Source organism: Cydia pomonella, chromosome 1 (assembly GCF_033807575.1).
Source record: "Cydia pomonella isolate Wapato2018A chromosome 1, ilCydPomo1, whole genome shotgun sequence".
Lineage (NCBI taxonomy): Eukaryota > Metazoa > Arthropoda > Insecta > Lepidoptera > Tortricidae > Cydia > Cydia pomonella.
The window spans coordinates 8924591-8948580 of record NC_084703.1 but is presented as its reverse complement, the minus strand read 5'-3'; the positions used below and the strand labels follow the sequence as shown (position 1 = coordinate 8948580).

At 35.7% G+C, this 23990-nt stretch overlaps 1 protein-coding gene across 3 annotated transcripts in view; it reads right to left on the bottom strand.

The window, feature by feature from the left end:
• Positions 1-23990, bottom strand: part of LOC133530544 (forkhead box protein L2-like) — a 78365-nt gene that overhangs the window by 10556 nt on the left and 43819 nt on the right. For 2 of the 3 annotated variants that reach the window (XM_061868680.1, XM_061868526.1), the window contains exons 4-8: positions 11271-11430; positions 10447-10775; positions 9671-9896; positions 7377-7533; positions 4518-4590 (exon numbers count right to left, since the gene is read on the bottom strand). In XM_061868680.1, coding sequence (XP_061724664.1) covers positions 4518-4590; positions 7377-7533; positions 9671-9896; positions 10447-10775; positions 11271-11430 — 945 coding nt within the window. The remainder of the gene's footprint in view (positions 1-4517; positions 4591-7376; positions 7534-9670; positions 9897-10446; positions 10776-11270; positions 11431-23990) is intronic. The other variant, XM_061868607.1, reaches the window with a different exon arrangement.

Sequence of the window (23990 nt, the reverse complement as noted above, 5' to 3'; positions counted from 1 at the left end):
TAAATATTATAGGGACATTCTTACACAAATGGGCTAAGTGCCACGGTAAGCTCAAGAAGGCTTGTGTTGTGGGTACTCGATACAACGATATATATAATATAAAAATACTTAAGGTGGTTCGATTTTCATACAAAAAACAATCGCTATTTATTTATTAATTACACAATATTATTACATAAATAGTTGCGCATCTATCTACTTTCGAATATTCATTTGCGCTAAATTAATAGAAAAACTTTGTTTCATACAGAAATCATGCAATAATCAACGTTATATTTTTATAAATTTTACTCATGTGTGTGTGACAAATGTCGTGTACAAATACATTGCGGCGTTGCCACTTCATGCCTCGGACGGCCATCGGCGCGACGTTGCGATGTTTGACGCGTTTATAGCTGACTCTGTCGACACTGACACTCAGTGTGACCAGGCGTACGATAATTGTTGTACATGTACGATAATTTGGGCCCCGGTATGACGTAATGTTCCAAAGAGCATTATCGTACACTAAAGTACTATAATTTCAGCCCTTGGATGATGCCACCTTAAAAGTCTAATAATTTGAAGCAAAATATGACACTTTCTCTCAGAAATAGGCTAAAATTAGTATCTTTTGGGTGTTCGGCTCCTTGGTGTAAGTTTAAAGTTTATTTTTTTTATTATTAATTGGAAATTTAAGATTATTTTGCTAGACATTTTTAGGGGCTGCCTTTTTGATTGGCGTACGATATTTTTTTCAACGGTACAATAATATTGACACTCAAGTACGATAATTCTCTTCCGCTCACCTGGCAACACTGCTGAAACTTGGCAGGACCTGGGGGCCTACCGCGAAAACCTAAATTCGCAAATTGCGGGGATCTTTCTCTTTTACTCTCACTAAGACGTAATTAGAGTGACAGAGAAAAATGCCCGAAATTGACGAATTTCGATTTTCCAGGTAGCCGCCCTGGTGCTTGAGGTACTTGATAGAAAACAACGCTGCCGCATGTTCTGAATTGTGATTTTATGTGTTTTTGGATTGAAAATGATAGCAACGTCTAAATCAAGTTACAAAAATCATCGATATTCTGGTCTGCGAAAAACCAGGAAAAGTGTAACTGTAATTGGAACTAGAAACTAGTTCACTTTTATAAAACTCAATTTTGCCCGAGATTGTATTTAGGCGAATACCTAAGGGAGCTAAGTGTATTGATCTTGAATAATTAGTTGGCTAATACATATACGACTCCAACATGATATGGACATTTACATCATAACTATTATACCTAGTTGGTTACTAAGTTCTGTTACTCGATTTCTTTCTTTCTTCCTAGCGTTGTCCCAGCATATTGCCACGGCTCAATGGAGCTTGGGGTCCGCTTTGACAACTAATCCCAAGATTTGGCGTAGGCACTAGTTTTTACGAAAGCCACTGCCATCTGACCTTCCAACCCAGAGGGTAAAACTAAGCCTTGTTGGGATTAGTCCAGTTTCCTCACGATGTTTTCCTTCACCGAAAAGCGACTGGTAAATATCAAATGATATCTGTTCTGAAGTTCTGTTACTCGATTTGCAACCTCTTTATTTCCGTTAAAACAAATGCTACCGAAAAAATAAAAAATTACAATGTGGTGGATATGTGAGCTATAATTATATACCTTATCTCGTCGTATCTATAATGAATTGGGGCCTAAAAGAGAATCGTATTCCAATTTTTTGAAACGCTTGTATTACTTTGTATATTAACTAAAAGTTGCCTTAAAATTCAGCTTTTATACTAAAAACGGCTTTAAATATGTTAAATTAACAAAATATATTTTGACAGATGCTTTCGCGCCCAAAACGCTCTTTGAAAATTGTGTGACGTCACAGTTTATGGTTTGACAACATACACACGTAGAAGATACAAACTGTCAACTGATATTTGTCATTTGTTGTTAATCGCCTAACTGTCAACAGTGTCAATCCGAGAGTTGTGACGTCATCAGAATCTTCAATGACGTTTCGAGTTTGGTCACGTGACGTGTGCCAAAAGATATTTTAAATTCAATATTTACAAAAATATGGTCATTACAGGTCCCCTAAAAGTAGTTTAACATGTTTTTATAATCCAAAAGAATTTTTTGGGATACAATTATGCCCTAAGATTTGTAGATGGAAACAACCCTATTGCGTTGCACAAATGTGGGCACCCGCCAAACATGATTTTGGGTGTGTCATACTCAGGGCTAACACAGATTCATTTCTGTGAAAAAGGTGTGAAAACCGGAAACTGGAAACCGTTCTCGAACCAATAGTGAAGCCCTTAAGCCACACCCTATTTCAAAACCAGCCATGGATCTTTGAACAGGACTCAGCTCCTGCACATAAGGCAAAAACAACTCAAGCCTGGTTTCGAAGGAACAAAATTGACTTTATTGCCCACGAAGACTGGCCGTCCTCCAGTCCGGACCTTAACCCCCTGGATTATGCCATATAGCAGGTTATTGAGGAGAAAGCCTGTGCTAAACCCCACACAAATCTTAACTCCCTCAAGCGAGCCATAGTTAAGACAGTGACGGAATTAGACATGACAATCGTGCGTGCCGCTATTGATGACTGGCCTCGTCGTTTGAGGGCCTGTGTCAAAGCCAGAGGAGGATTTTGTGTACTTCATTTTAATATAAACTTTATTAAACTTTCGTTGGTATATTTTATGTAGATAAAGATTATTGCAGTAACAGAATTTAATAACCAACTAGGTAGAAAACAATGCAATACATAAACACATAAATTGGATATGATGTGATCCGTTGAATGAAATTGACAATAAATAAAATAAATAAATAAATTTCTATCTCTAGGCATTGTGTGAAACTTCTAGTTGTGTCAAAATATCGGGAAATCAATAATATAAACAAACATGGTAAATATCTCATTTCTTTTTATAATGGTTATAAATAGAAGGCCATGCAATTTTGTAACTCACTGTAATTTAATTAAATGTATCGTAAAAAAAATGTTTTAATTGTACTGTAAAATAGTACCTACTTTTTTAAAGGCTGGGCAGTAAGGGATTGCTTTAATTTTAGAACAAAACAGCGTTTTTTTTTGAAAAAAATACCGGAAAATCTGACTTACAAATTTGGACTTTCTTAGGTTAATTCTACTTAGAATCTTCTCCACCCTAGCAGTAAAAAAAGATATCCTAAAATATCCATACCATTACGTCACATTTTAGTGTGAAAGAAATTTCAATGTAAAACTAAAACTATACAAATTTTCGGGGTTTTTTTAGCACGAGGATTGATTATGCTAGTGATTCTGAGTTGGAAGAACCCAAAAATATCATGATGTGTGAGAATCAGATTTTTAATATTTTTATGGAAAACGCTCATATTTCTCATAAAATAATTTATTAATAATAGGTACTTGATAATACTGATAACAAAAAAAAAATTTATGAGTCTCGAACCCACATCCTCTTGCATGTATTTCCACGTACATACCGCAACGCTATTGAAGCCTACTCACGCTGTGCCAAATTGTCTACTACAAGGATCCCAGTAAGACTGTTTGAATGTGTGAGTGATACTTAGAAATAGAGTCAAGAAACATTCTGTCGACATTAAGGGGTAGTTTTTGTACAATGAAGTGTTCAATGTTTGTTGTAATAGTTCAATATTTATTTAAAGAGTGCGCTAAACATAATTTACAGTTTAGAAATACCAAGACTACTCCACAAAAAAATTAAAACTCAAAATTTGCAATTGTGGCGCCATCTAGTGAGGTTTAAGCTTTGGGTAACCTAGTCGAACCACCTTAAATACATAAAAAAACATCCATGAGTCAGAAACAAGTATCAGTGCTCATCACACAAAATAAATGCCCTTACCGGGACCGAACCCAGGACCATCGGCTTCATAGGTAGGGTCACTGCCCACTGCCCACTAGGCCAGACCGGTCGTCTGATTCATGAAATTTTGCAGGGATTTATCCAATCAATATTCATATAAATACAGTCTTTAAGGTCGATGAGTGAAGTTATGAGAAGATCTGTAATGGAAGTTGAAGAGTTGGATGGATCTAGATGTATGTAGGTAAATGGGTAATACCTCTGTTATTAATTCCCTAAATAAGGAAATAAATAATACTGCGTACCCACTTCTGATTTACAAATTACGATAATAATTTATTTAATGGCCTCTATATTATATACTCGTACAACACTTTTTTTTTAATTCTTGCTCCTATGCTACTAAAATTACTTACTAGATTTGACTTTGAAAAAAATTTACTTTCAATTTTAAATAGTAGCCGAACTCTTCTGCATTGGGCCTCGTACTATTTGCCACAAACACACGGCACTGATTCAGATCGATAATACATTTTCTTGGTTTCGACGACGGGACGGCTCTATACCCAACCTAGAACCTCATTATGAACTAACGTGGACCTACTTACATGTTTTGTCGTTTATTTTTGTGCTTAACTTGTTTTTGAGTAATAAATTAATAACATTCAAAAATATCCAGTTTGATAGATTAAAAACTTACCCAAGGAAGTGACACCGCCTATAGTATTATAGTTCATTGGCATTGACTGCATCGGTTGCAGGGGACTCTGAATCTGAAACAAAAATATAAGTATATTAAATAAAAAACAGTACGAGTTACGGATATAATCTTTTATAGAAAAAAAAAACGACTTCGAAACAGTTTGACGTGCCATTTACATTATTTTCAACCATAGTAAATTTCATTAGGTACAATTAGCCTCAAGACTTAAAAAAAAAATCTTTTGTCATAGAGGGATTCCATTCTGGTATTCATGAGCAATTCCATTTCACCAAACAAGCACTATTTAAATTCAAATGCTTGGTTTTTTGGTGTAAAAAAATGCGGATGTTAATTAAATAAAAGAGTAGAGGTGTTCTCTTAATTCATAAAGGAATTTTATTCGGTCGAGAAATGACGGAGTTCTGAAATAGCAAACATTACAAATACATATAACCGAAGTGAGAACCTCCTCCTTTAGAAATCTTAAAACCGTTATAAATGTTAACAAATGTCGAAGCCTGTCTTGATAATAAATGTACCTACGTGTAACAAAATCAATGTCAATTAAATTAAATGACAAAAAATTATTCATATTTGTACCCACATCAGTTTATCAAATATTAATATCACTAGATAAGTATCTTTGTAATTTATTTGCGGCTTCTTAAGACAGTCATATAATTTACATACAAACCCGGCATATAGTTAAATAAATACAAAACCTGCATGAATAAAATACTTTCTTCGGAGTAATTATAAGCCTTTTCTTGTCCCTGCCTGCGCTTATATACCTACTGGTCCAAATCGTTTATTTAATGATGTTTATTCGTGGCGAATATTCATTAATTACCGTGTCGAATAAATCCAACTGAGACATATATTTTAATCGCTACAAAGATTGAGTTTTAAATCTGAACAAGGCAATTGTAAACATTTTAAACAATTTTACGACGTGAAAATGCTTATGCTCAGCAAAATCGTCGTTCAAGTACCTATTTGCAAGCATGAAACTTTACAGCATCGTGATACGCTAGTAAAATTCCAATCTGAATTTAATTACAGAAATCAAATTGGTCTTTTAACACGCCTTCTGTAACTGGAGCCTGAAATTTACGATTATTAAAGACTATCACGTTATGAACTTTTCGTTAGCCCAGACGCTTACAAACTGGTTTGCCAGACTACTTATGATGTCTTTATAAATCTCAGGGGTCAGTTTTAGTAGACTAGTAACTATTCAATCAGCTCTTGTTATTGATGTCAGAATCGGCTGTAATGTACCTATGATAAAATTAATGATCGGAAATTCTCGGGTCTTTTGAGTCCAGTCATATATAAGGTGTGCGGGGTTACAGATTCAACAGGCAGAGGGCATTAGAAGAGATTTGATGTCATGTAAAACACCTGCTGGAACCCATTTACGCGTCCTGTGTTTCAGTAGGCATTTATTTTATTTATTTATTTTTGGAAGCTATTGCAGACAATAGAGAAAGAGTACTGGTGTATGGTTTCAGTTTGGGTGGAAAATAAGACTAGGCTATTACAAAGAAGTCCGGAAACTTACCATAACATTGCATGCACAAGTTATAGTTCGTGTCATCCACGATGACGCGCAGACTTGTCAAATCTAATCTTTAATAACATGACAATACGAGTCAAAGCACGTGTCTTCGTGAATGACACTATTTATATCTTATTATTATAGAAGCTTAAGACACAGCTAATAATTATTGTAAGTATCTTTAAGTATTGTCATTCAAAATTTTTATTCAACTCAACGGCCATCATTTTGAGAAGTCATTGATTTTCCAAGATATTTTTAATACTGTGTTCGTATTTGCTAAGATTCTTTGATTGAGATCTTAAAAAACATAAATTAAACTTTAAGAGGGAAGAATAGCTTTGCGGTCCTAACGAAATAACAGTTACTTTTTCTATGAAATTCCATTTCGGGAAAAACGGTTTTCACTAACTAAATCTTAACAAATCACTTTGATTTTGATGTCGATCGCTTCAGCAGCTTCAGCAAACCTAGTTTTTATTGTGTTAATACAATACAATCATAAGTACTACAAAATCATGGAGAATGGAAAATCTTTAGAAGTGGAAAAATATTTTCTCTTTTTTAATAATATTTAGGGCCTGTTTCACAATATCCAAGTTAAGTCCTGAATAAGCTACTTGCCACTTATCTGACGAATAAAGACGTCGTTGGCATTTCACAATCTTCAAATAAGCTTAACTGGTAGATAAAGTGCTAAGTTTTGTAGGAAACTTCCTCTGTATAAAACTTTATCTGGCAGTTAATTTATTAGTTAATTAGCTATCCACTACCTTACCTACTTGAATATTGTGAAATAGGCCCTTAGGGTACTTAATTTTAAAAGCCATAAGTTATTTCAATATTATTTCATATCATTCAAGTCCAAGAAAAAATTGGATTAACGAGGCTACGAGAACGATTACCTATGAGATAGGCAGAACTTTGTGCCAAATGCTTGACTAGAACAGGTGAGTTGATTGTTCAGGATCTCGTAGTCTCAATACGTTGTTCTACCTAAGCACGAATTCCTAAATCCCCACATTCGTCACACAAAGAATGTTCAGTACTCGAATGCACTAGGACTTAATTTTAGAGCTTGTTAATACCTACCTGAAATCGTGACTACTTAAGAGTGAACCTAATGAATGAACATGTGACAGCAAGCAGCTGACGGAGCCTGAACAGTCACACTTGACCCTGAAGTTGGTGCGATGCGATAGGGTTGAGCGCCACCGGCGAGGAATGACACGGAAGTGCGGTGTGAGGCGAGCAGTCCTCAGAGAACGAAAGTTTAGACGCTTTCATCCACGTACCTGACCCTGAAGCTGGTGCGATGCGAACGGGTTGAGCGGCACCGGCGAGGACTGGTGCGGCAGTGCAGTGTGCGGCGAGCAGCCGGGCGGGCTGCGGCCCACGCCGCCGCACGCGCCGCCGTAGCTCAGTCCAGCGCTGGAGGGAGACAACCACGCCCTGAAACATGAACATCCATTCATTTGAATCCCTCAGTGAACGACTGTGGTGGAGCCGGCGCATTTCTCACTTACTCAATACGCGAAGTGTGGAAAGCCGTAAATGCAACAAGACAAGTTTTTTCGAAATTGAACTAACAGAGCGTATATATTAAAATCCCCTTATATTCGAATCATACACGGCTTGGCAATGCAACCTAAATCTGTTAATAAATTTATAATAAATTTTCATTAAAATTGCGCGATATTCCGATTTAAGATTGAACTAGAAGCGGAAGACCGATACGTTGGGCGATATTTGATATGAATATTAATGTGTATTATTTATTCGTATCATTACTTTAACTTCAAGCTTCAGTTATCATTATAATTCGCTTGCCTTTATCCTATTGACTTGGGGTCGTCGCACCATATCTTTTTCTTCGATATCTCTCTGTCACTTAATTCACTTGCTCATCATACTCAGTCCATCAACCTTTCTATTTTACTTCCCTATATGAGTTTCATCCCTCCTCATCACATGGCCGTACTATGCTTGGCGATGTGCCCTTCCTTTTTTTGCACTTTTCTGGCTCCCTTTATACATTTTCGTCCCGCTACATATCTGTCTCAACATTCTCATATCCGTCATCTTTAGGGCCGAAAACTCTTTTCAAAGCTTTTATAAATTCATCATCCATATTTTAGGTTTCTTAATGCCTCCGTGCGTCACGAATGGTTCCCGTGAGCTATCGCCATTTCATCCATCCTGTGCTAGTCCGGTTTTCACTTCACGTTCAATATCGTCATCGTATGTATGTACGTGCTGAGGACTATTAGCAATAGATTTGCTGAAATGCTAACTGTATATGAAGTGTTTTTCAAGACGTTGTACAGGCATTATATGCGGCGGTTAGCTGACTCTGACCACGCAGTTTGCATCGACTTGGCAGAGACAATGCATAGGTATTTGATAGGTATATATCCCATAGCAACCACATATTTGACGTACTTAGTATACCAAAGAGTATACAGCCTAGTACTCACCGTAATTGGACTCTATAATTTGAATTTGTATTTTACAACAAATATTCAGTTCCTATTCTGCATTGCTGATTTTAGATTAGCTTTATTGCGCTTTTAGTTGAAGTGTTTTGCTTTAATTTCTAAACTTAACACAAAATACTAGCAGATTAACAATGAGAATCACTAATTATAAATGAAAATGGAGTGTTGTATCGTATAAGCACTGCAAGTCCACCTGTGTGTTATCTAATGTCACATGAATGTTTACTAACATATCGAGAATGGGTGAACCAATACGGAAACGGGAACTAAAATCACACACACATCAATTTTATTATTATAATTAATTGATTAAGTAATCGCATTTTGTTTTGTAAACATGAGAATAAGAAACGTAAATATTTATAATAATTACTTAAAACAATGATGCGTTATATTTTATGTAATTATATTGACATACATAATATATTACATAAGACCCAACTTAATGATTAGGAAGTGTCTGTGCAAATTTTGTCCCAACACGCGTAATAGGCATCGGAAAAGCAGTTTCCCGCCCGTTGTTGGTTTCAATATTTAAATTAATTAAATTAATTAAATATTATACGACATTATTACACAAATTGACTAAGTCCCACAGTAAGCTCAATAAGGCTTGTGTTGAGGGTACTTAGACAACGATATATATAATATATAAATATTTATAAATACTTAAATACATAGAAAACACCCATGACTCAGGAACAAATATCCATGCTCATCACACGAATAAATGCCCTTACCAGGATTTGAACCCGGGACCATCAGCTTCGTAGGCAGGGTCACTACCCACTAGGCCAAACCGGTCGTCATTAGAGGTCGCCACACGTTGTTGTGAGGATACTTGAGAGTTTTTCTTGGTTAGTTAGTTTCTTTCATGTCCCAGCAAATGGAAATACTTATGTTACCCAGTTGCTATCTGTCAAGTTAATAGTCTTAAGTATTCATGTATATTTTTTAGGGGTCCGGTACGAATACCTTAGTAATAGCTATATGCAGGTTCATAGTTTAGGATATAGGTCGAGATCGTTTTCTAATATTTATAATAGATATACATATATTTACTACGTCATTCCTCGTTTAGTGAAACTTACGTGTCATATCTCGGGTAAGACGGCGGATATGGAGACGTAGCTCCAAAGTAGTTTCGCCCGCCCAACTGAAGAGGTTGCATGTGGGGAGGCACGTGCTGAGCCACATGGGCTACATGGTACGCGTCTCCGAATATCGACTTGGAGTACGGAGGGGCCCTCGACGGCCGCTTCATCCTGCGTCGGCGACGGTAGTTCCCGTTCTCAAACATGTCACCGCAGTGGGGATCTAAAACAGGCGTTCCACCAGTGTCGCTTACGAAAGCTATTCTTCATTCGGAAAATGTTAGGAAGCCGATTTATACCGTTAAAATTTGAAGTAATGCAATTTCATAAAAGCAAATATCAGCTTTCTAGCATGTTTAGAATTATTAAGAATAGCGCTCGTGACACTCTGGCAGAATGCTCCAACAACACTTAACTCGCAGAAACATCATAAGCTGTAAACTTGAAACTCGCTAACAGTTCGCATAAGTCATGAAATAAGAAGAGACATCCGCAGGGCCACACTCGCCAGGCGCATATAAGCATATAATATTTCTAAAAAAATATGTCATATTTAACGATAAACGGATACAATAAGTAACTTAATTTTAAGTGCGTCCAAATTTTACGAATGTGCCGCGAGTGCGTTTCAAATACGCCTCTGCTTGGTTGTTACGTTAGTAGCATGACTTGTAGCACACGTAAAGTGCGCCAATGGTAATGACAGCACATTCGTCAGATTTGGACGGATCCTAATGTAGAAAAGTTGTGATACATTGATATACGAGTCTTACCAAGAGTCCAGTAGTTGCCTTTCCTCTCGCCCCCGCCTTCTCTTGGAACCTTGATAAAGCAATCGTTGAGACTCAAGTTGTGTCGAATAGAGTTCTGCCAGCCTTTCTTATTCTTCTCGAAGTATGGGAACTCCTTGGTGATGTATGCGTAGATCTCGCTGAGCGTGGCTCGCTTTGACTGGCTGCTGTGGATGGCCATGGTGATGAGGGCGACGTAGGAGTACGGTGGCTTTGTGAGGGCTTGAGAAGTGGTGGTTGACTGGGGCTTCATCTCTGAGCGGCCGGGACTGGCCGGAGTCGCAGATTTGGACTTGCTTTTAGTTTCGCTACTGAAAAGTTACAAGCTATATTCAATGTTTAGAAGAATATTAACCAGCTATGCAAAAAAAAGGTAATGTTAAATCTCACAAATATTAAAATTGTCAAGTTTCGTTATACACTAAGTATATGTTTATAAGTACATAACTATGTCAAAAAGGAGCTGTATTCAGCAAAGAAATTTCACGGGTCGTACGAGAAATATAATATATTTCTCGTACGACCCGTGAAATTTCTTTAAGTTTATATTATAAACTTTTCTTTCTTATAATTTATTTATTAAGTTTCGCGCTTGTGGGTAACGATTTGGCGATTTGTATATAAAACTGAGGACGCCACGTCTGCAAGGATTGTTTCCGAGTTATGAGTGTTGTAACTAAACTGTTATTAGAACTGTGGTTTTTTTTAAACCGATTTATTTTAATGTTAAATTTCGCAGTAGAGGTTCGCTTTGAGATTCTTGTCTAGACGCTGAAGGCGCCACGAGTGTTATCATTGTCACTAACCTGTTATTGGAACTGGTGTTCTCTTCTCTCGAGAGTGGTTGCATGTTCAAAGTTTGGTAAACTCTGGACAGCTGCTCGTCACCCTTCACGCTTTGAGAATTCGATGTGTCCGGGCCATTGTTGTCTTGAAGACATAGCCGATTTTCGTACGGGGAAGAACCTGCAAACAAAAAGGAAATAATTTACAGCTATTTAGTTCAGAAAATATAACAATAGTTTTCGGTACTTATGTCACAATTAGTTACACAATTACCTAAAGATTGGAATTCTTCATAACTACGAATAGCTTACACAATTTAAATACTTGTCATACATTTGCAGTGATCGATTGTCGGAGTTGAGCATAGCTATGTAGTTAATAAAAATGTTGAATGAAAGAAAGTGGAATAATTGGACGTTTTAATTAAGTTAGAGAAATATAAGTTAATTTAACTCTAAATTTAAATTATATACCCTCGATAAATACTTAAGTATGTATCACGCTGAGAGGCAAAAGTCCAACTATTAACCATTGTCGGTGCATCACTGTTACAAAAAAACTATAATACATAGAATCGATCAATCTGTTTCGAAAATACTTATCTAGGTATATGCACAAACACACTAACAAAATGACAACAGGACACTTCATATAGCTGTGTGTTGTGTTCATTTAAATTGCTCTTGGAAGTATGTTTTAAGGTTTCATCCATTTTACCGAAAAATTTTGTTTTACTGGTTCGAGCCGAGTAATCTACCTATTAGTTCCACCCCGATAGCCGACAAGTTCAATTACTAAAAATGTTGGTGAATTTCGCAAAACTTTTTTTTACTCCGTTAATGTTTCGTACACGGTTAAAATAAATTGGGGATGAATGATTTACATTTATTTTTTTCGTGTAAATACATTTATTTGGTTTTGGATATTTGTAAAGTTTCCACGTTCATAAGGTTCCAGGCTACATAATTTGATAAAAGCGCTTTCTTACCAGACTCATGAATTGAAGAAAATACTGAATCACTGATATACTTTTAATATTTTAAAATTCCATTATATATATTTTTTTTATTCAGAAACAAACAGTCATTCAATAACATTAATCAGTAGATTAAGCAGCAGTAAATACCTAACCTACAAATAAAAGTGAACATCAAAGTCATGTGAAATTTAAGCTAAATAACAAGCAAAGATGTATATATCTCAATTATTAGATAAAAATATGCTTATTTAGGTATTCTTATAAATATTATGTGAATGCTTTTTTCAGTAAAGTAGTTGTACAGTTAAATATATCCACATCTGTGAGTTTTTCATTATTATTAAACAGTTTACAAACACGCTTAATAAATGCATTACTCGTACTAGCATAACGAGTCCGACTGCAAGGAATAGAGAAAAGGTCTTTTTTGCGACAATGGCGCTCTCGTCTACGCGGAACTCTGAAACTTATTTTATGAAGCAATGTAGGGGTGTCTAGTACTGAGTGAATAATTTTGAAAAGCAGACAGAGTCTACTGCATCACGGCGGTCACTTAGTTTTTGCATCTTAAAACATGTACATGTATCCGTATAGTTAGTGTAAATTTGCCCAGTCCTAAACGCGAGTGATTTGATAAATTTCTTTTGTAACCTTTCAATTCTAATAATATGAATAGCGTGAGATGGTTTCCAGACAGAACATGCAAACTCTAGATGACTGCGGACAAAGCTATATAAGATATTGTATGTTAAAGGATTTTTAAAAGGTTTTCCTACCCGCAAAATGAAACCCAATTGTTTAAATGACTTATTTAAGATGTTGTCGAGATGTAGGACAAATGTAAGGTTACTATCCATTAGAATGCCAAGATCACGAATCTCTGTAACCCTTTTCAATGTTTTACCTAAAAGGCTATAATTAAATTCAATTTTCTTTTTCTTTTTTGTGAAAGTTATAATATAACGTTACATTTGTCCAAATTTGGAAATAAGTGATTATCTCTACAGTAGGTGACAAGGTTATTAAGATCGTCTTGTAGTTTAATACAGTCATCTTCGTTTCTAATGATCCTAAAGATTTTGGTATCATCCGCATAAAGCAACAAATTAGAATGTTTAATGTAATTAGGGATGTCATTGACGTATAGTGAGAAAAGCAAAGGGCCCAAATGACAACCTTGAGGCACACCAGAGCTAATTGGTTTCCATTCCGACTGAAAACCCAGTAATACTACGGACTGAACTCGATTTTCGATGTAAGATTTGAAACAACGGAACAGATCGCCATGAATGCCAAGGCGCCAAAGCTTTGTTAATAAGATATGATGAGAAATTTTATCGAAGGCTTTAGCAAAATTGGCATAAATAGCGTCAACGCTAAAACCATCATCCATTACGCTGAATATTTCATCAGTGAAAGTCAAGAGATTACTATCGACTGATCGATCCTAAAAAAACCATGCTGATTAGGAATAATATGGCGACGTACCGCACTAAAGATTTGATCAGTTACTATTTTCTCTAATAGCTTACCAAAGATACACAATTTGGAAATCGGACGGTATTTCTCAATATCGCGGCTGACTGTACCTTTAGGTATAGGGATCACCCAAGTCTGCTTCCATGTTTTAGGAACATAGCCGTCATTAAGAGATTTGGTAAAAAGCATAGTGATAGGTGTTGTAAGAGAGGAACTGCACCGTTTAATTAAGAGAGGTGTAACCCATCTGGACCGGCGCCTTTATGAATATTAACTGATTTTAAACTTTATACGATATTTTTGTGTTTTATTTGAGCTACAAGTAATTCCTTAGACTATCTTGCTAAAATTGTCAAATAAAGTTATGATACATGGATCTCATGACATTAGAACATTGTAAGTGTTTAACTATCATACTTAGTAGTCCATCGGGCAGTAAATAACAACGGCTGCGTTGTTATCCGCGTACATTAAGTTTTAGGGTTTCTGCTCGAGAATTCTCGAGGTGGGAAATCTCGAGAAATTCATTATTCGCCGAGGCGTGAAAGAAAAACTCAATGCCTCGAGAGCTCAAGAAATAAATCACTTGTTATAGTAAAAAGAAAACACGCGTATAATCAGTAATCATGTATTGCTTTCATAGGTAAGTACATTAGATGTCATATTTGGATATCGGACAGCTACGAACCCGGTAAGGGCACTGCAAATTTAAAATTATTAATTTAACTAACTAATAATAATACTTAACATATTCTTAATCTAAATATAAATATAGTAATTTCACATATACCTATGAGATCTTGTAATTTGTTTATTACCAGTAATTTAACTTTCAAAAAACTCTTGCAAGTTATAAAAACTATTATTTATACTTATAAATATAACACGTGTGATGTGTCTATACTGTGTTTCTTTAGGCGGTTAAATAAATGTAAACTAGTTAACCAACCAAATAATAAACTGCCTTGATCCGCCCCCTATCGTTCTGGCTTCAACAGATTTTCATATTATGTAACTATTTCCCTCAAATGTCTAAAGAATTTAAGGTTCATTACTATGCTTCCTTTAGCATTAGAAAAAGGTAAACAGTCTCAAGACTCGTCAACGCCTCTTTTATTAAATCCGCTTAAAAAAATAGTAACTATTTCTTTTGAAAGCAAAATAATGTGAGTGTAAAGTGTAATATGATTTATAATTGTTACATATTTGCCTCGACTTATTTTTCAACGGTGTTTTTCAGTAAAAAGATACGTCCAGATTAGATCGCTTATCTTATTTCTAATACTAGAAGACGAATTACAGGGCCATGTAATAATTACAAACCTAATTTACTTTTAATAAATAAGCACAATTTTAGCAGTTTTATTATTACGTTGAGTAAGTATGTTACATAGTAAATCTTCTGTAAGTTTGTCACATCGAGTAAAATTAATTCACTTGAATATTCTTGCCTAATAAAACACCATATTGTAGTTTGTTTACATTTTGTTAAATACCTAAAGAAACGCCGACGCGCACGCCTGCACCTATAGTTTTTTTGTTTGTTGTTGAATTTTTGATTGTTAAGTGCAATTTATGGTAATTAAAATTTTGCCATTTGTATGATTATTGATCTCACCTACGACTCCTATGCATCTGATTTGTAATACAGCATAAAAATTAAAGCAATATCATGTAATTTGAGTCTTTTAAAATTTCTCGAGATACTCGAGAAACTCGAGAAATCCTGGTCGAGAATTCTCATGCCTCGAGAAACAAAAAGGGTCGAGAAACCAGAAACCCTATTAAGTTTGCTCCGATTTGGCAGTGATATTGTGTGGCCCATACTAGAGGTAGCACTTGGCGTGCAGACCTACGAAGATATTCTGTGTAAATATTCATGTTTTCTTGATCTGTAATACCTAATTCCTTTATTTTCCACCCACCCCAATATTTTTATAAATAAAATCCCACTTTTCCATTGGAATATGGGTAGGTGATAACTAAATGGAACAATTTTTAAAACGCCTAAAAGGTACATACCACCGACTAAATGGGTAAATTTTTTGCTATATTACAAACACGATACATTGTATCAAGAAATAATACGCAAACATTTATAGTCTACGGATTTGAATTAAAAACAAGGAGAAAGATTTCGGCCTTCTGTCACACAACTTTTGAATTTCTCAGTAGATTTTTGCAGGTTTACCCTCGGGTTCCCTTTACCAAAAGGGCGACTAGGAAAAATCAATTGATATTTTGTCAATTAGTACCAAACTGCGCGCGTTACGTTATGCTACCGTGCTAGTGTTGGTAAAGAAAAAGACACCTCAGTTTTTCAGATTTATATGTAATTAAGTCGAAACTCGAGTTTTTTCATATTGTTAGAGACCCGAGTCTGTTGCAGAGGCTTAAGTCCTTTTCAGAGAACGTTCATTTTTTTATAAATAATTCAATAATTTAAGTTCATGGGTTAGGTACATCATATAATAATCCTTATTGTCTTTACTGTTACTAGTATTTTGATAAAACTTAAAATTGTAGCCAAAGTCTTTATTCGGTGCCCAGGTCCTTTAGAGTAGCTCTTAAAAAATACTCAATAAAGTATTCGACTCGGGACTTTAGACTTGGAATTTTTTTTGCGCAGAGGGTCGTAAAACCGAATCTAGTTCTTCAAATTTAGATTTTAAAGACCCAACACAGTTCTCTCTATATATGTATCAATCTGTTCACACTCTAAATAGAATTCTCCGAACGGCACGGAAAAACTAAAGTGCGGTTATTGTTATAAAGTGTGTTGTTGAGTTGAGATTTAGCCAATCTTACACGTACGTGGCTCCCAATACGGGCTTCTTGGAATCGTCGAGGAATAGCTAAGAAAATACCTATACGAGTATGTACCGCCAGCAGCAAAACTAGCTTCGTGAAAGTAAAAGTCTACTCTGTTTATTCTCGAAAAAAGGATAACAGGCATTACAAAGTAAAATTTATACCTATACGAGTAGTTAAGTACTAAAAAAAGAACGAAAACTACGGTAACAGCATGGCATCACTTTCACACTCACATACTTGTTAGAACGTGGCAGGCATGGTGACAGGCGATAAAAAGGTTGCTTAGACTTTCAATGATAATTAAAAATATAAGACTGCAGAATGTCAAAAAAAAGTTACCATTACAATTTTTTTTTTCAACAACTACACTACATGTGAAAGTGTGTATTATAATCAATGTTGGCCGAACATTAATTGCAATTGCCGATTAACCGTCATAGACAGTTACAGTTTACGGTTCAATTTGTAATGGTTAATGGTCAATTGCATTAACGTTTCGGCCAACACTGATTATAATCATACCCCGGACAAACGGAGCAATTGGCTACTTGACTGTTTTTTGTAAATAATGTCAAACGATCTTGATTTTCCTGAGGATCAAATGTTTATATAGGACTCATGGCAACACAAAGATCCGAAATGAGAGTTGAGAAGTTTGACGCTCGCACTCGAAGATTGAAACGCCTCTAACAAAATGATAAGGTGATGTGACGTCACATCATATAAGTCTGTCCTAAATGTATGGAAGATCAAGGAAATTGCCATTATGACCCTGAAATATTGCGTTTATGTGTAAAGTTGTCATACAATTAATTTTTCAATAAAATTTAAGGAATCGAATGGTACCATTTTCTTTTCCATTTTTGAAAGACAAAAAAAAATCGTTGAGGTTTCGGAGCTTTGTATTTTTTTATAATCTTAATATATTTTTTTTTAATTCCACTTTTTTATAATGGATGCCTCATTTTCTATTCATGTAACTAAATTTCGTTATAATATTCAACATGTGTCAAGTACCCAATTTAGGATTTGACAACAGTGAAAAGGCAAATGAAAGTTGAAAATCAAGCAGATATGTCTGCAAATCAAATAAATAATAATAAGTTAAATAATAATGCATACCTGCTTGATTTTTATTTAAATTGTTCCGTCTGTCCGGGGTATGATTATAATTATGCATTTTTGGCACTTGTCCTATAGCACTTGACCCAATTTGTAAAAGTCAGTAGTAAAGTTACAGAAGTCGTAAAATTTACTTAAAACATTAATGAATAATAAATTACCTACCAAATAAAGAAACATAGACCTCATGATGCTAAAATCTACCTCAGCCTACTAGAAGAACCTCCGTTTTCTTTTATTATTCTTTTAACACGATCCCGAATAATTGGAACAAATAAAGATATTTATATGTATTTTAAGAGTTGAGAAGGTGCTCTAGTTATAAGACGGATTCTAACCGACAAATTATTTGAGTGAGCGAGTCGTATGCGATAGCATATTATTGTATGGATTGATGTATTAATTTACTAATAAGTTTTGTTTTCATTGTTCAGTATATAATAAGTACCTATTCATATTTAGAATATTAGTGGTAACACCTTGTAAAAAATCTAGTGCTAACCACCGATTATTTGTTAACCTGTTGCTACCGGTAGGAACATATAATTGGCTCTTTGTTATATAACTATTGTGCAATTGATAGCTGTTAGTTCTCCGAATAATAAATAAATAAATAATCAAAGGACGACATGATGGAAATTATTAAAGTAGGATTTTCATGTGTACTTATACATATAACATAAGAGTCAAACCAAGATAATTTGGCAGCGATTTCGATAGGCCAGACGCTGCACGGGTTATTTTAAACGTCAAACATCTATAAAATTATGTCGTTTAAGTACTTGACACTTGCACCGTCTGGGCTATCAAAAGCGCTGCCAACTTTATATATATATATATATATATATATATACACTGCGTCGGTGGCAAACAAGCATACGGCCCGCCTGATGGTAAGCAGTCTCCGTAGCCTATATACGCCTGCGACTCCAGAGGAGTTACATGCGCGTTGCCGACCCTAAACCCGCCTCCCCCCTCGTTGAGCTTATTATTCTCTGACTCTAATTGCGATTAGGTACCCTCTTGGGATAAATGCGTTCATACTAGAAGCACAAACGGATCTTTTCTAGTTAAGTACGTGTTGTGTGGTTTTTAGAGGCCGAAACTTTTTGTCTAGACTACCTATAGGTGTATTGGCCTTTACTGACTACTAAGGTACATTTTACATAAGTGTGTAAAGTTTTTAAAAAGCGTAAAATAATCTAAATAAGGGAAGTATTGTAGTATTAAATCAGGTAACGTAGGTAAGAATTCAGCAGACAGCTGTAGCCCGCGTATCGGATTCGAGCGCCGCGAACGCCGCGCCGCCGGGCATTGTGTCGCGCGTAGAACAATGCGTATTTATAAAACATTAAAAGCCAGCGTATCGTTCGTGAAATTAATAACAAATAACAATCGTGAAACGTTAGTTCGGGAGTGGATTACACACGGCGAATAACTGTGCCTTCGGTCACATGGGATCCGTTCCGAGTTGATCCTCAACCAAATGAGGCATATGCCACCACACTGTCGCTTGTCTAATGCTAGATGCTATTTTAACTTAGATATTACCAAAATATTATTTGATGACTAATCAGGTTTCTCACACTTTTAAAAGAATTGAAAGAGAAGCGTTATAGCGACTATGCAAAGGGAAAGCTTCATAATGTTTTCATATTTTTATTACCTGGACAGAACTCCCCCTAACTTTTATTTATTTAAATATAAAATCTAATAAGAATAGGACTTAAATGTAATCCGATATTATTTGATGCTCTTAATGCCCACCTTCATCATAACGCCTAGGGCAGAAACCAAATATTTCCCTTCAATTAGGAGAGTTATATCCTTAGCGAGTCTTGGGTCGATTACTAATTACCAAACACTTGGTTACTGAAGAGAAAAGTCAGGTTAAGTATCGCCTTAGGGGAGATAAGGCATGTTTACGTAAAGAAGAGGGATGATATTTGCTATAGGTGTATCTATCAATCTATGTAAAAAAAAAATGTAACATATACCTGATGGATACTTATTATTTCTTCAAATAAATAATAAAAATTGTATTAGTGGCCGTAGTACTAAGACTTCATTGCACATCATGTAGGGGTGTTCAATATGTCTTTTATCATTCTATTCTCCTAGAGAAAATCACAAGTGCAATATAACGGCTGACATTTCCAATTTACTAATAGCGCAACTATCTACCCAGAAACGGAAAAGATTTAACATGACTCTTCTACGCCGTTGAGTAATGTTGTCTAGGATGCGTTTCAGTAAAGCTAATGTGAAATATATATTATAAACAAAGTACGAATTATAAATTTCTAAAGAATGTGGTAAAGTGCTTAGACCTGTGTGAAGTACATAGTTACTTCTCTTTTCCACCAAGCGAACAAAGACATAATAAAAACTGGTTATGAACCTGTGACTTAAGTTAAATAGTCGAACTCGAGCCTCCGGCGTTACTTAACGCGTCTACTGATAATGGCTCCGATACCCACTGTACAAAAGGTAATTGTTCCCTCAAACAATAAAGTTTAATAACGCAAGGTTCTAGGTAAGGTACGCGTGCATTGTCGATTGAGGTAATGCCCAGATGATCGTTGTTATACTTAGATAACTCTATCGGCGCACGTGAAACCTTTTTCAAACATTCACGTAACAGAGCTGAGTTAATCTCGGTAATGAGTAATGTGAATGTTTTGAGTATGTATAGGTAAGGAAAGTAGTTACTCGTAACAGCTGGCAAGATTGTGCCGTCAAACTTCATTCGGTATATGTTTTACCAGTGTGCTGAGTCTAGTTTTCAACTTACGGTAGCTGGGAAACCTACATTCTACAGTCTTTGAGATGAATGATATATATTGGACTAGTATTTATCCCAAATACTGTTGAGTGTTTAAATATTAATTTGGACAGAAATTGTTCATCGACTAGGATGTTTTTGTGTATTACAAATAGGAAGTATCAATGGCGATAACCACTGACCATGAGCTAGACCAACGTTAAGCAGCGAAGCAATGAGCTTGAAAAATCCACCATAGGATCACCAATAGAAATACTGGCACCAACCTTTTCAGGAACCACTGTGGAAGTTCTCCTGTCGATCAAACTTCCTGTGTAAAAGTGGTTGAATGCGCCTCTGTGACCAGTTCCAGATTTCTGTGCCTGTTTTAAGCAGGAATCAATTCAACTCCTACTTCCATTCATTTCAACTAAGGTCGTGTGGGGTTAGGGAAAACACATTTAATTGTCCTCGTGGCAAAAGAAACAGAAGTAGGTTCCCTAAAAGTGTTTCTCTTGTCTAGTCCGAGTGTTTCTCTTACCCCGTACACATAGGAAACAGGAAAGGGGACGGCATTTTCCTCTCTGGTATTGACATTATGTAAAATATTTTTTATATAATTTGATGCGTGTTAACCATAGCTATTCCACTACGTTTGACTTTATAATTTTTTTTGATTATTGTAAATATAGTTGTAGCTTTCAGACAAATTTTTAAATACTCCTAACTCTAATAATAACCTTAAATTCGAAATTCGAAAAATGTCAAACGTAGTTGATATACAACTATTTGTGTCAAAATATTTATAATTATCTTAATATCCAGAGAGAAAATTGAGGACTAAGTTTGTATGAAATGGCGATTTCTCGCGGGTCATCCACTTTCACCTTAAGAGGGAGCGTAAACCAAGGAAATCAGAAAAAAAAACATAAGATACCTACGGCGCGTCGAAAGAATCCTGCGAAGGAAGATTTGACGATTGCGTTGCTTGTAACGTTTTACCTCAATAACTCTGAAAGTATACTTTTGATCTAAATTTTGCTAGTCAAAACCCTCGGCTATGTTAATTGCTATTTTTATACTAAAATTATACTGCTATAGTGTGCAGGGTAGCGATATACAATTAAGAAAAAAATAAATTTAGACATGTTTTGTCATTTTTTCAATCAAGCCAACTTTAATCTACGCTTTTACTTAAAGTCTGCCCTCGCACTCGTAAATATATTTAGTCTCATTTCTGTGCGAATTTTTTCATGGCATTTCCCTCGATTAAAATGTGTAAAAAATTAAAATAACTGCAATTTTGCGTTCGTGCCGCCTTAACAGCGTGTACCGCTCACATAAACCCGATATCGCACGTTATCACATACGTATGCATATTAAGCAATTACAATTTAAATGTACGAGTTCTACATCTCATTCAAGAATCGACCCCCTGCGTAAACGCATAAAAAGTTGTTGTCGATCACATGCGTGAGTTATCACTCTCCGTATCTATCGGATTCGTACCGATGACGTTAGCAGCGGTCATGTCCTCTTAACCTCTGCGCTCCTGGTCCACGTTGGTAACTTAATCCAATAAAAATAACTATTATTATTATTACAATTACTATAAATAAATAAACGAAATGTGAAAACTTAAATGAAATGTCGTAAGTATCCAAAGGTATCCAATTAACTAAACTTTTTAAGGTACGATATAAATATTGTGTAGTTTTCAGCCGCTTTTCTTGTTGCTCGACGATCACGCTATTTTTGCTTTATGATCCGGTCATATTTTTTTTAAATAATAAATTATATACAAATTGAAACGAATACAGTACGATACAGTATTTCATGCTGAAAGGGGGAGTTGCGTCAGGGATAGGGGAGGGAACGCTAATAGTGTGCCTAAAGCACCACCCAAAGGTAACATACTACATTCGTTTCAAGCTGGATATAATTTGTTTGTCTTTCCCATACTAATAGAACATAACTTGAACGAAAAGATATATTGTACGACTATTACTACGGGATCTACCCCAAAATTGTAAAACTATTCCATACAAATCACCGAAATAATTAGCTGAAATTAATGAAAAAGTCATTTGATTTTCCAATTTCTTGGTTGGTCCAATAGGTTGTTTAGTATGAGTATTATCAAACCAGAGTTAAAAACCTACACAGGGTTATCTCCGTGGGTAAACTTCATTTCGGCATCTAGAAATTTAGGCGCGTACCGATTCGCACGTCGCTCCGATGTTTTAGCGAGACAATGCAATGCGCGGTTTGTGATGGTAACATTTAGGTATGGTACAGCGGAGATAAATCTATCTGGCTAGCATGTTTCCTCTCGAAAAGTTGTTTGAATGTATTTTGTCTGTATTTTTATATTTATCATAGGTTAATACGATACGGACTCGATAGTCTGGTTATTTTTAGCCGATAAGGGAGATTTATGAAGTGATTGAAGGTAGTATAGCTAGTACAGTAGCCTTTAAATTAGCAGTGTTTGGCTTAGTTAGGTCCAATCCAGTCAAATACATCCGGAAGCAAGCAGAAAAACAGTGTTTTAAATGCCCGAAATCTCCGTGGGTAAACTATATTCCGGAATCGAGAAATATCACTCCGATGTTTGAGCGTGACAATGCAATGCGCGTATTATAGCGACATCCCGCTCGCACGTCGGAGCAACGTGCGTAATGCCTATCGGATCCAGTGTGAAACTGAAGTGGACTTAATCATGAGTTTAATTATAAATATCGTCAAAGGACCGACAATCACTATGCGAACTCCTGACTTAATTACTTACCAGTGGAACAAAGTTACACGTAAGAACTAGTGTGATCCCATAATTTCAACAATGCAGTATCCAAACAATCATTCTCGATAACTGTAAACAACCAAATTCCACGCTTGGAATGGTTTAGTGGACAGCCACGAAATATTTTGATGGCATAGGTACTCAAAACATAAACGCATCTATATCGCAAGAAATTCGATACAAAATTCGAACAAACAACGGCGCAAATATGCTGTCCTCGGTGAGGGCTACATATTTGCGCCGTTTGGCGTAGAATCTCTGGGTCATGGGGGACTAGCGCAAAAATAATAGTCAAAGATATTTCCCAGCGTCTAACAGACACCTCAGGTGACTGGAGGGCTGGCAGCTCCCTCGGCCAGAGGATAAGCCTGACCATCCAAAGCCTTCTGGGTACCAACTAGGGCCAAGTTCTATTATATTTTAGTTTTAATTTTAATGATTAGTTTATTTATTTTGTTCGTTTTTTTAGTTACATACTATGTTATTTGAATAATAAAATTAGTATCGTGTACCTACATATTTGAACGTATTTTAAATAATAAATATCTTTATTCAGTAATAAAGGACAAACATCTGCTTACGTTTTTGTTTACATAGATATAGTTATTAATTAACTTAGCAAGTAGATATAGCACAGTACAGTTACATGGCCAACTCCAGTCCCTAAGTCAATATAATAAGGTGTACAATTGGTCAATTAACTGCATGTATTAAAAGCTATTTGAGCCAATAAAGTTCGAAGTAAAATGATTTAGTATAAGTACCTATACCCGTGGAAT